General features: G+C 42.2%; 1 protein-coding gene across 1 annotated transcript in view; it reads right to left on the reverse strand.

Annotated features, from left to right (window-relative positions):
- Window positions 1-664: 664 nt before the first annotated feature.
- GGA1 (golgi associated, gamma adaptin ear containing, ARF binding protein 1) overlaps window positions 665-13,192 on the reverse strand; it is a 36,238-nt gene continuing 23,710 nt past the window's right edge. The window contains exons 10-17 of the mRNA XM_070756165.1: window positions 12,704-12,811; window positions 11,717-11,872; window positions 10,751-10,815; window positions 6,700-6,872; window positions 6,311-6,591; window positions 4,907-5,076; window positions 3,272-3,382; window positions 665-2,288 (exon numbers count right to left, since the gene is read on the reverse strand). Of these exons, the coding sequence (XP_070612266.1) occupies window positions 2,178-2,288; window positions 3,272-3,382; window positions 4,907-5,076; window positions 6,311-6,591; window positions 6,700-6,872; window positions 10,751-10,815; window positions 11,717-11,872; window positions 12,704-12,811 (1,175 nt within the window). The 3' untranslated portion in view covers window positions 665-2,177. The remainder of the gene's footprint in view (window positions 2,289-3,271; window positions 3,383-4,906; window positions 5,077-6,310; window positions 6,592-6,699; window positions 6,873-10,750; window positions 10,816-11,716; window positions 11,873-12,703; window positions 12,812-13,192) is intronic.

Raw genomic sequence — 13,192 nt, forward strand, 5'->3', positions numbered from 1 at the left:
CTGTACAAACACTAGCTTGCATGAAATATGGAAGCAACTGTGGTCGATATGGTCTTGTCTTCATTATATTGGAAGTTTCTGCACTAAAACAGGAATTGAGGCAGAGGAACATAACTCATTATGACTGGAAACGGCTGCTCCCACACTTATCCCTCAACTAAAGCAAGTGAGCTGCATAAAATATCAGTAAATTGCTTTTTAAAAATGCATTAGTATTTTTTATAAAAATGCTTAGTATTTGTGGATTATCAAGTCTTTGTCAGGCCTAACCTCCAGGACAGTTTTTAAAGCAGACACGAATACCCGTAAATATCCCACACGCTACAGAAATCCAGAAGCAAGGAATCAATGATGCATTTTGCAAATCTTACCTCTTACATTTGTCGCCTATCAGACTGCATTAAAAGACTGTGCCAGCAATGTCACCAATTCACAAAGGCAAGATTTCAGTTAACTGGTAGAAACCCCATAGTGTTACAAAAAGATGAAATATCTGCATAATACATTCAGTTTCTCAGTACATCTTTTTTTTTTAAAGTGCAGATTATACTGTACATAGTATGGATTTGGCCCAAAATAGAGATGATATAGGCAGAGTTCCTCGTACGTCATGATATGAAGAGCCACCACTCTTTTCCACCAAAAACAGAGTGACTGCAAACCATTCAAGTTCAAAATGAAGTTTATAAATTACCAGTAGGAGAAAAACAAGAGACTTGCAAGATTACAATTCTATATAGGATCCTCATGCTATTTCAGGAGGCCCCAAGATCTTAGAATGCACTTTTGGGAAAAAAATATTTCTCATTAATATAGCAGACTTCACACTGTCTATTTTAGGACTCCTTCTCTATGTGCAGAATTTGTGTGTGTGTGTGTGTACACACGCACATAAACATAGAGACTTCAAAACTTAAATGAAAACCAACTCTAAAAAAAGCAAGGGGCAAAAATAAACCTGAAAAGAGAGATTAGAAATTAAAGGTATCCAGCCCTAGCAGAACCTAACCAGAAATATTTCCCATCAAAACCTGTCAATTTCTGTGCAACTCCATTGGGTTAAAATATCATTCACTTCTCAATCCTGTTTACTTTTTGCTGGCAATGCTTAATTTAGTGCAATTTATTATAAATCCGATTGAGAACTCCTAGACATAGACATTTTGACCATGGAAATAAATGAAGCAGCCCCACAGACTGCATGTTTCCAAGTCTGGCTATCTCTGAGCATGCCATTGTATGGAAATGAAAAGGGGAGCTATAGCTGATAATGGTTTGAAAGGAAACGCAATAGGGGAATATCTCTTTCTCTCTCAACAATTTCCTCCGTGGTATTTCTAGTGGGTTTCAAAGACTGGATTATGTTAAGATGGAGCTAGGAGCTTTGCACACAACAATGTGGATCTGCAGATGGATCCTGTAACTTTCTGCACACGGTATATTGGTAGTACATTCCCAGAAAAGCAAATCACGGAGTAAAACACTTTTCAAACTTCCCTTATAAACTTTGCTGTCCATCCTGTTAATTCCATCTGGTTCTGACTTTTGGAGTGTTAATAGGTTGAGAATTAGGTCAACGCTCCTCCCCTGTCTAATCTTTGGGAGAATGGGCAAAACAGAAATGGCTACCCTGTAGTCCTAAAGTTGTTTAATTCACAAAGCTTTAAATGGGACAGCTAGTTCTCCTGTGACAAAGTACTGGGTACTTATCTTTCCCCACCTTTTGTGTTGCAGCAAAGAAAACCCCCAGAACTGATGTATTAACCTGAACATGTCAGGGTTGCTTGGGCAGAAGTGGTATTAATGGGAAAGTGTAAGATCCAATACTACTCCAGCAGATGGGAAAGCTGTACAGAAGGAGGTCTAAAGTGTCTCTTCAAAGCTCATCTGTACTGATATTATTCCACCGAAGGAAAAGCAAAAAGTGAGACAACAAGGTGAGGGTAAAGGACAAATCAAATAAGAACAGAAATCAAAGAACAGAGAGCAACTCAATTATTTTTGTCCCTCTGACCCCAAGACAGACATCCCCTCTTGTTCTTCTCTGCCTCTCGTCCTCCTGCCCCTGCCTTTTGCAGTCTGAAAGCAGAGTCCAAACAGCAGCCAATCCTGGGAAGGCTCTGGTCCTAAGCGAGGCAGCATCCTTAGAAACGGGACCCAGCCCACCGGTTGGGGCACTAGAGATTCCCCCATGATTCTGGAGGGGGGAACTGGTCCACATCGCCCATTTCATTGTAAGTCTGATCTGCCATGGTGAAGGTCAGCTTGTATCGTAGTCTCACTTTCTCCTAGACAGAGAGAAAAGATGTATAACAATGAAGAGAGAAGGACTCGGGGATGAGGGATGAGATTTGCAAATGTGGGGAAAGGAGTGGAGTAGAGGAACTAGGACAGTGATGGCGAACCTTTTTCTCCTTCAGGTGCCAAAAAAGCGTGGGCGTGCGCTATCACGCATGCGTGAGTGCCCACACCCATAATTCAATGCTTGGGGAGGGCGAGAACAGCTTCTCCAACCCTCCCGGAGGCCCTCTAAAGGCCATAAACGGACTGTTTCCCAACTTCAGGTGGGCCCAATAGGGTCATGTTTCGCCCTCCCCAGTCTCCAAAGGCTTCCCCGGAGCTGGGGGAGGGTAAAAACGCCCTCCCCATCCCCCTGGAGGCTCTCTGGAAGCCAAAAACACTCTCTCAGAGCCTCTGTGAGAACCAAAAATCAGTTGGCTGGCACACACATGTACGTTGGAGCTGAGCCAAGGCAATGACTTGTGTGCCAGCAGATATGGCTCCGTGTACCACCTGTGGCACCCGTGCCCTAGGTTCGCCATCACTGAACTAGGACTTCTGAGGAAGACAACTCTAGATCAAGAACATGGCCTGGTGGGGTTTCCCCATCACCGCCGCTACCTGTGCATTTGCGTGCGCAGCTTTGTGTGCCCAATCTATGTGAGATATATGGCTTCTGCCCAGAAAGCCAAATCTTGTGTGAGGACGCTCATGCATGCGAGGGTTTGCCAATTTCCAGCGTCTTATTGCTTTGCGGCAGCTTTATTTGCTGAAAATTGGCAAAATCTCTCACGCGTGAGCATTCTCACGCAAGATTTGGCTTCCTGCACATGTGCAGAAGCCAAATCTTGCACACGTGCACATGTCGGGGACACAGAGCTTGTGCCCAGCTCCATTTTTCCTACCGTAACGTCACCCCCCACCATCCAACCAGGAACCCACTACGGAACACAGCCTCCACTTATATTTCCCTTAAAGGAGGTAACGTTACCTTTTGTGGATTTGCAAGCAGGAGGACCTGGGTGATTGCTGTAGGGGGCACTATTGGGTTGAATGGTGGGAGCTCTGTCCCTGAAGGTGGCTGCAGTTTCACTTTCATCACCTGTACAAATAAAAGCACATCTGTACAACTCTATGGTTTACTCATTAAAGAACCAGAGTTGCCTCCACACAGCCCAATAAAGGCATTACCTAATTAAAAAGGTTGTAGGCTTTGCATCTACTCTCTGGAAGAATTGGACTGATATATTAAACCACATCCATCCATTGATTAATATAATAATTCAAATTCATACTTGTTTTACAGTCTTTACGAATATTATATTTCTTTTTTCAATGAAAAGACAATGGGAAATATGAAAGCAATCATTTTAAAAATTCTTCAACTAAACAAAATTATTCTAAGGAACAGGCCATTGCAATCAGTGTACCAAGGGTAGCATGGAAGTATATCAACATATTGATGACCTCTCTCCAGATCAACATGAAGGTATGGAAGTGTTGCGGTTCACCAGCTGTCCATGCAACTGGTAGCAGATCCTGCCAGAGAAGAGGCTGATATAGTGATGCGCCAGTGGCCTGTGCAACTGGCACCTGAGCCAGACAGTGAGGAGCCTATTCTTAATACATGGGCATGCAGAGGTGCCAAAAGGCAAAAGTGGTTCCTCAGAAGATCTCCTCAACAGTAGGCCACTTGACCACTCCCCTAGCCTATTTAAGGGATGATGATGCAGGCAACAATTTGCAGGGAACAATGTTCATTCATATTCCTTAATCTCTTGTCTCCAGAAATGTCTGATCGGCTCCTGTTCTCTCTCTTGGCATTCTTCCTGCAAATTGCTTCTGGGCATTTTGCCAACCATTGTTGGCAAGACTGTTTACTCAGACTTCATTTATTATTTCCTGGACTCGTGCCGGTTATTAATGAAGTTGAATTAACAGCCGGTGTTCAGCAAAGACTGTTCTACACTGTATTTGTGTTTGCCAACTACCAAGAACGTTCATTAGTAGTCTTTAATTTAGTAAACAAAGGTTTGGACAGAATTTGTGTGTGCTGTGTTCTTTGTGGTTTGTAGCTGGGCAGAACAGGAAGTGAAACATTAACCCCAAACAAAAAGCGGAATTATTCTATTATAACTGGTAGTGGTTCTCCAAAGCCTCAGTTTTTTCACATTTTAAAGTAGCCTTTCAGGTAAGAGAAAATAAGGAATGAAACCAAGTCATGCCTTTCACTAGTAGGTTATGACTTCTCCTTAACTCAGTTGGGAAAAATCAGCAGAAGTTGTAGGCAAAGTAAGTACTAGATCAGAGGTCTTCAAACTTGGCAACTTTAAGACTTTTGGATTTCAACTCCCAGAATTCTTCAACCAGCAGAAAAAATCAGAAGTTGTAGGAAATGTAAGTATTAGATCAGAGGTCTTCAAACTTGGTATAGCTGTCTGGAGAATTCTGGGAGTTGAAATCCACAAGTCTTAAAGTTGCCAAGTTTGAAGACCTCTGCATTGGATAGATAAGTGCTTACTCAGACACTTATACTAGGTAATTTGAGGATGGGTGGTGACTTCCTAGTGTTGTCAAACAATTAAAATAGGTGTACGTGACATTTTCATTTGCATAACAATATTACCTTTGGGACGGCAGACTGAAAGATGATGTTCCTAATAGGCAGAGGGGCTGTGCTTAGCATAGAGATGACCACCACTAGTACATCAGGTCGGTCAGGCAGAGAGTCCTTGGCAAAGTGGAAGAGGACACGGAAACCATGCTGGTCATACACAGTCACTGGGAGAATGCTGCCTAGAATAAGCACCACCAGGAAAGGCATAAAACATAAGATTAGAATGGCCAATCCAAGGAACCACCTTCCCCACCCCATTTCTAACTCTCATCATTGATGTTCCAACTACTGGGAACCTCACATTTTAACTTTCCCTTGTCTTTGAAAAGCCAGGTTGAGGCAATGGAGGTACAGTGGTACCTCTACTTATGAACGTAATTTGTTCCGTGACCAGGTTCTTAAGTAGAAAAGTTTGTAAGGAGGAGCAATTTTTCCCATAGGAATCAATGTAAAAGCAAATAATGTGTGTGATTGGGGAAACCACAGGGAGTGGAGGCCCTGTTTCCTCCCAGGAGATTCCTAGAGAGGCCCCACGGAGGCTTCTCCCTGCCTTTTCTGGTTACAGTTTTGGAGGCTCGGGTTTGTAAATGGAAAATGGTTCTTGAGAAGAGGCAAAAAAATCTTGAACACCTGATTCTTATCTAGAAAAGTTTGTAAGTGGAGATGTTCTTAGGTAGAGGTACCACTGTATCTTGCAAATGTAAACGGAGAAGAATTCTTTGCACAAACTCTTCCCCAAGTTTTCCAATTTGCATGAATGTCAGACACAAGGAAACAGAGTGATATTTTGAGCTGATCATTCTTTACTTGTTGTCTGACTCAATATTGGGTTTCTACCAGTACGGGCCACACTGTAGCTCCGGTAGAGAAAATGGAGCTGCATATACAGCTCCACGTCCTGGCACATGCGCACCTGTGTTTGAGCAAGATTTTGCTAATGCGCATGCACAGGAAGCAAACTCACGTGAAGGGTCACATTTGCAAGTGAGATTTCAGCAATTTTTTGCTTCTGTGCATGCACGAAAGCAAAAAAAAAAATCCGAAATCTCTCGTGTCTTCTCGCGAGATTTTGCTTCCTGTGCATGCACAGAAGTAAAATCGCACACAGGCACATGCAGGCCAGGGTCACAGAGCTCCACAGGAAGCGCATCAGTAGCAGTAAGTGGAGTCCACCCCTGGACTCACTGTATTATTTTGTGAACAGAATATTAAAGGCTGTCAGGAATTCTAAAGGGTGGGGTGGGGATTTCCTGGCCTTCATCACTTCCCCCCTGCAAGGACTCCAAGCTCACCAGTTTTTCCACTCTTTCCAATCCCTCCCCCCCAAAAGAAGCTGGAGATCCCACCACAATAAATGAGCCAAGCCAGATGCTTTGGGATAAGACTGTCCTCCGAAACTTTGCTCGCACTCACTTGGCTTGATAGATTCCAGAGGCACAGTGACATTGGTCAGTGAGAATTCCAAGGGGTGGGGGGAAGTTGGGAGACCTGCCGGAAGGCTTGCACTTCCCGAGTGAGTCGGTGACCCTTGCGGGGCCAAACCAGGAGCTGTTTTTTCCAAGGGCAGGCTGGCGGCAGGGTTTGACGAGAGATTCGGGAAGACGGACGAAGTGCTGTTGGTGCTCAGAGATGGGCTGGAAGTGCTTTTGTTTTGGAGATCCCGCAGCGTTAATCGAGGAGGTGGCTGCTTCTCCCTGCAACGTGTGAAAGAGAGCTTGAGAGTCTCAAGAGAAGGGCCAGAAACAGGCTTCCCTGTTCCCTTTTCAGAAAGAACCTCTGCCCTTCCCCTCCATGCCACGTACCATCTGACTTGAAGAGACTCTGGAGGAAGAGACTGCTGTAACAGTGTCTTGCCTAGCAGATCCAGGTCATCCATACCACTGGTGGCAGCAGGAGAGGCAGGCTGTCCAGCTTCAGCTTTTCCTATTGCAGCTGGTAGTCCTGAAGGGGCGCCGACTTCTGGGCTGTCAGATGACTTTAAATGAAAAAAAGGAGAAAATGTGATACAGGTCCCCACAAAGCCACAGCCGAACTGAATAGCTTAAATACAACCCTTAGATCAGGAGTGTCAAACTGAAAGCCTGGGAGATGGATCCGGCCTGGTGGGGTACTTAGCTCTAGCCCACTGGGCCACCTTGAAAACAGCAAAGGACTTGCCTGTAGGGATCATGCGTTCGCCCAGGTTCGCCTAGTGCACCAGTTGCGGCCCTATTTGGACCGGGACTCACTGCTCACAGTCACTCATGCCCTCATCACCTCGAGGCTCGACTACTGTAACGCTCTCTACATGGGGCTACCTTTGAAAAGTGTTCGGAAACTTCAGATCGTGCAGAATGCAGCTGCGAGAGCAGTCATGGGCTTTCCCAAATATGCCCATGTTACACCAACACTCCGCAGTCTGCATTGGTTGCCGATCAGTTTCCAGTCAAAAATTAAAGTGTTGGTTATGACCTATAAAGCCCTTCATGGCACTGGACCAGATTATCTCAGGGGCCGCCTTCTGCTGCACGAATCCCAGCGACCAGTTAGGTCCCACAGAGTGGGCCTTCTCCGGGTCCCGTCAACTAAACAATGCCGCTTGGCGTGACCCAGGGGAAGAGCCTTCTCTGTGGCGGCCCCGGCCCTCTGGAACCAACTCCCCCCAGAAATTAGAATTGCCCCCACCCTCCTTGCCTTTCGTAAGCTACCGTATATACTCGAGTATAAGCCGACCCGAGTATAAGCCGAGGCACCAATTTTTGCCACAAAAACTGGGAAAACGTATTGACCCGAGTATAAGCCGAGGTTAGAAAATGCAGTGGCTACTGGTAACTTATAAAAATGGAAAACAATAAAATTACATTAATTGAGACATGTTTTAGAATATTTATTTTAAAGAAAACCAGTAAACTAGCTCTGTAAATTTAAAAGAGGGTAAACAAATTAACAATATTAACAATAAATTAAAAAGTAAAAAAAGTAGCTCGATCAGGAACAAAGCTAAAACCTAAGAGTTAAAATCCTTCAAAACTGGATTCCTTCTCATCATTAATTGGATTTACATTATTGTTCTGTTTTTATATATGCTGTGAGCCACCCTGAGTCCCTGGAGAGGGATTGCATACAAATCCAATTAAATAAACAAACAAACAAACAAACAAATAAGTGTATCCAAAGAAGAGCTTCAGCATTAGCTGCTGTGAGGTTATCAGCATAGAAAACCAAAGATAGATAGATAGATAGATAGATAGATAGAGATAGAAAGATAGACAGACAGACAGACAGACAGAAAAATAGATAGATAGATAGATAGAAATAGATAGATAGATAGATAGATATAGATAGAAAGATAGATAGACAGACAGACAGAAAAATAGATAGATAGATAGATAGATATAGATAGAAAGATAGATAGATAGATATAGATAGAAAGATAGATAGACAGACAGACAGACAGATAGAAAAATAGATAGATAGATAGATAGATAGATAGATATAGATAGAAAGATAGATAGACAGATAGACAGACAGATAGAAAAATAGATAGATAGATAGATAGATAGAAATAGATACAGATAGATAGATAGATAGAAAGAAAAATAGTTAGATAGAAAAATAGATAGATAGAAATAGATACAGATAGATAGATAGATGATAGATAGATAGATAGAAAGATAGACAGACAGATAGAAAAATAGATAGATAGATAGAAAGAAATAGATACAGATAGATAGATAGATAGAAAAATAGATAGATAGAAAGATAGACAGATAGAAAAAGAATTCCTGTCTAGCTCTGCCTCATAACACATTATTAGATCCTATCCAAGCAAGGACAGCAACTACCACAAAATACCATTTTTTAAACAGTTTAAATCCTTTCAAAGGAGGGGGAGGAGAATCTGACAGCAGGGGGCCTTTTTAATCCGACTCACCATTGCAAATGGCTGCCTACTTTGCTTGAGCTAGGGAGAGGAACTACGGCTTGCCAGAGGGGACAAAAGCTGGTGCCTCCTCGCTCTGGCTCAAGCAATGGCGCCCTCGTGTGGTGACTTTGTCAATGACCCGAGTATAAGCCGAGGCTGTGTTTTTCAGCCCATTTTTGGGGCTAAAAAACTCGGCTTATACTCGAGTATATACGGTACTTAAAACCCACCTCTGCCGTCAGGCATGGGGGAATTGAGATACTCTTTCCCCCTAGGCCTTTACAATTTTATGCATGTTATGTCTGTATGTATATGTTTGGTTTTTATATTAATGGGGTTTTTTTTAAATCGTTTTTAGTATTGGATTATTATTGTATACTGTTGTATTATTGCTATTAGCCGCCCCCAGTCTGCGGAGAGGAGCGGCATACAAATCCAATAAATAAAATAAATAAATAAATAGAAAAGGTGGATAGAGAAAAATTATTTTCTCTATCACACAATACTAGGACAAGGGGGCACTCCCTAAAGCTCATAGGTAAGAAAGTGAGGACAAATCAAGGGAAATATTTCTTCACCCAGAGGGTCGTTGGTTTATGGAATTCACTTCGAAGAGGTCGTGACAGCTGTCAGCCTGGATAGCTTCAGGGCAGGATTTGACAGATTCATAGATGCCAAATGTATTGGTGGTTATTGAAGCGGATGTCCAAGTGCTGTTTCTATGAGGCAGGCAGGTGCCCTTGGGTACCATTTGTTGGGGGTCAAGGGAAAGGAAGGGTTTTACCTTCTTCTGCTCAAGATCCCCATGTACAATTGGTGGGGCACCATGTGATACAGAATGCTGGACTCAGTGGGCTTTGGCCCGATTCAGCATGGCTCTTCTTATATTCTGCTGTGCTTCCGCCAGCCAAAATGGGCTCCCAAGCTCTGTTTTCGACTGCCTCCTCTAACCCTCTGCTGGTGAAAACAGAATTTGGGAGGGCCATGTGCTGGCTGAATGCTCAGGCCACCACAGGTGCCCCCAACATGAGTGACATCGAGCTGGGCACTCCCATGCTGGCCACACGCACACCCACGCACACACACACACAAGGTCAAACACAACCCTGATGCGGCCCTCAATAAAATCGAATTTGACACCCTTGCCTTAGGTAAAGAACATGCTATACAAAGCACAGATAAACCCTTGGGTTTCTTTCACACACATTGATAGCAATTTCGAATAACTGCAGTCCTCCCAGATACCATTAGAAAAGTCTACAATTTTCTGCACAAATGATCAGGTTTGCACAGAATTTACAAGGTCTACACAATTCAAGGAATGGCATGGATTCAATTACTTATTTGTGGTCATCTCTATTCTGTGTGCCTTTTCTTTAAGCTTTCTAAGATAATTTTTGTCTGAAAGAAAGGAGGGCTCAAGTGTGCTGATTTTCTGATATCCCTTTCAAGAAAGTAAGGTTTCTTTTGTTTTACAAAAAGATAGCTCGGGAAACAAAACAAACGAGAACAGAAGCTTGATTCACACTTTGGTAGCGTCCGTTTTTTAAAAATAAGACTCTGATTTTCTTCTTCTCAAATCAAGATCTAACAATCTCAAATTAAAGCAGATCCAGAAAACCAAGCAACTCCTATCGAGAGGATTTCCTTCAAAAAAGTTATGGTATTTCTGCATACAACCTTGCTCACATACCTATGCTATAGAAACATTTCAACATGCAAGGGCACCTTTATAAACCTAAATAGTCAACTAAAATAATCTCCATTTAGATTTCCACTGGATAATCTGGATACATTTTGATTGAAGAATCTTTAAGAGTATAATATGGAAGATTAGCTTGAAGAATCTGTTGTCACAGCTTTATTATTCCATTGACTTCTAATGCCAGAGTTGTATGATTTATCAACCAATAATGTCCTTTCGGTTTTCTGATAACCAGGATCCTTACCTGGAAACTATTCCATCCACTGTTGTCTGCGCCTTGGACTGAAGAAGCTGGTTGATCAGTAAGCCCTAGACAGGGGATCAGAAATAACGGATTTGAGAAAAGGAGATCCAATTAATGTAAAAGTAAGGAGCCCAAAATACAGTAGTGTTCCTCTCTAATCCAATAACTCAGTATAATATGGAAAACACATTAAAACATCTGTGATTAAAACAGTTAATTAACTAATAATCATAGAATGCCCCCAATACACAATAGATTCAATAAATTATGTTTTTAGTATATTGCTCCCAACAATCTGGGTCCTCATTTTATCAACCTCGGAAGGATGGAAGGTTGAGTGAACCCTGAGCCAGTGAGGATCAAAGTCTTGGCAGTCAGCAGAATTAGACTGCAATACTGCATTCTAGCTATTGTGACCCCACAGCTTTTACTATAACAAGGCTGTTCTAAACAGAAAAGAATAAGGTTTAATAATATAGCAATCCTGCAAGATCAGAGCCATTAAGCAAGGCTTTAAGTAAATTTTGGTATGTTGTGAGTACTTATATTATTGTACAAATGTGCTTAAATCCTTCCCAAATTGCCGATTCTTGATTTAGAAAAATTCATAATTCACTCTTCTTGCAAATGCAGAATTTATTCACAAATTATATATGGATCTCATAGCTTAGAGTGAGCTCTAAAGCACTGTGAAGTGGCAAATAAGTCTAAGTGCTATTGCTGTTATAGAAGAAAAGCTATTCTCAGAGCAAACAACTGGTATTCATAAAAACCTGCTCAGCATTTGACAAACACTAATCCCGCAAGACCTATTTCTACAGAATTTTTTAAGCAAAAAAAGAGAGACTGAGCTAAAATTCTTCTCAAATTTCATTTTTTTTAAATGTTCCCACCTGGCCCACTCTATTCTGCTCAAACACCACTTTTAGAACCGCCACCTTCTGTCCTGCAGAACCGTGGATTTACCTAGTGACATGAGCTCATCGTCCAATAGAGAGACTGAGCTGCTTGGCTCTGGCACAGTTGCTGAGCTACTGCCTGAGAAAGTTGGTACGGCTGGGTAGGCAGGGTTTGCAGGCGGCATGTCCAGTCCTGACAGATCCAGAAGGGCAGAAGTGCTGCCTAAACAAAGAAACAAAGTCTATACCAAGAAGAACAGAATAGCCACAAATACAGCTCTTAGCAATCAATGCCTTACATCCAGGGGCGGATTCCACTTACCACTGTTACTGGTGTCCTTCCCGCAGATCCCAGTGACCCCAGCGCACGCACATCGGAGCGAGATTTGCTTCCTGTGGATGTGCAGGAAGCCAAATCTCATGCAAGAATGTGCAATCGTGTGAGATTTCGGCAATTTTTATGGCGCACACGCAGAAGCAAAAAAACCAATAAAAATTGCCAAAATCTCACGCTCATGCATATCCTCGTGTGAGATTTGGCTTTTTGCACATGTGCAGGAAGCAACTCTCACTCCGACACGCATGTCCGCTGTGTGCAGCTCCATTTTTGCTACCGGAACAGCACACGCCCAATATTGCTTATCTCCAATCCAATAACTCAGTATAATATGGAAAACACATTAAATCATCTGTGATTAAAACAGTTAATTAACTAATAATCATAGAATGTCCCCAATACACAATAAATTCAATAAATTATGGTTTTAGCATATTGCTCCCAACAATCTGGGTCCTCATTTTACCAACCTTGGAAGGATGGAAGAGATTGCTCAGCAAAAATCCTCACCCTACCTCTACTCCCCTCCGCCTTCATTCCCTGGTTATGGTTTTATTATTTTCAATCCTAGAGATGGACTAAATGAGAATGAGCTGGTCACACAAGATCACTTTTTGAATCCTAAAGTTGGGTATCGTGTTCAGATTCCTACTTTAGAGAGGATTCTCAGCCTTCTCCTCCTATGTCAGCAGCAGCTTATTATCCCAGGCTCCTTACCTCGGAGAGAACCTGCCGTTGTTTCGCCGTTGATCTCATCTCCTTTCACAATCTGCTTGTACAAATTGATCACTTGTGTTAAGTTGTCATTAGCTTGCAAAATTTCAGCTGCAACAAGACCAATATGATAGAAATGAAGGTTCAGAGGGTAATTCAAATGTTCCGCAAAAGGGAGAAAGCCTAGCATTAATCATTCTTTAATAAAAAATACAAATGTTTTAAACCTACATTGTTGGTAGGTTTAAAACCTTCAGTTGAAAGTCACACTGACATTTAGTTGTTACTCATAATATACCAACATAATGCAACAAGTCTATACATTGATAAGCAATTTTGCTTCCGCTTAATTATCTAAACTGGTTAGAACAATACAGACATAAAGATGCTCACCAGAGGATGACAAGAGAGATGTCAGAAGTGAAAGGTCACAAGTATATCTATGTACAAGGTAACTTTGGGTGTACTTTAATCCAAAAAGTCATGTGTAAA

This window comes from Erythrolamprus reginae, chromosome 6 (genome assembly GCF_031021105.1).
Source record: "Erythrolamprus reginae isolate rEryReg1 chromosome 6, rEryReg1.hap1, whole genome shotgun sequence".
NCBI lineage: Eukaryota > Metazoa > Chordata > Lepidosauria > Squamata > Dipsadidae > Erythrolamprus > Erythrolamprus reginae.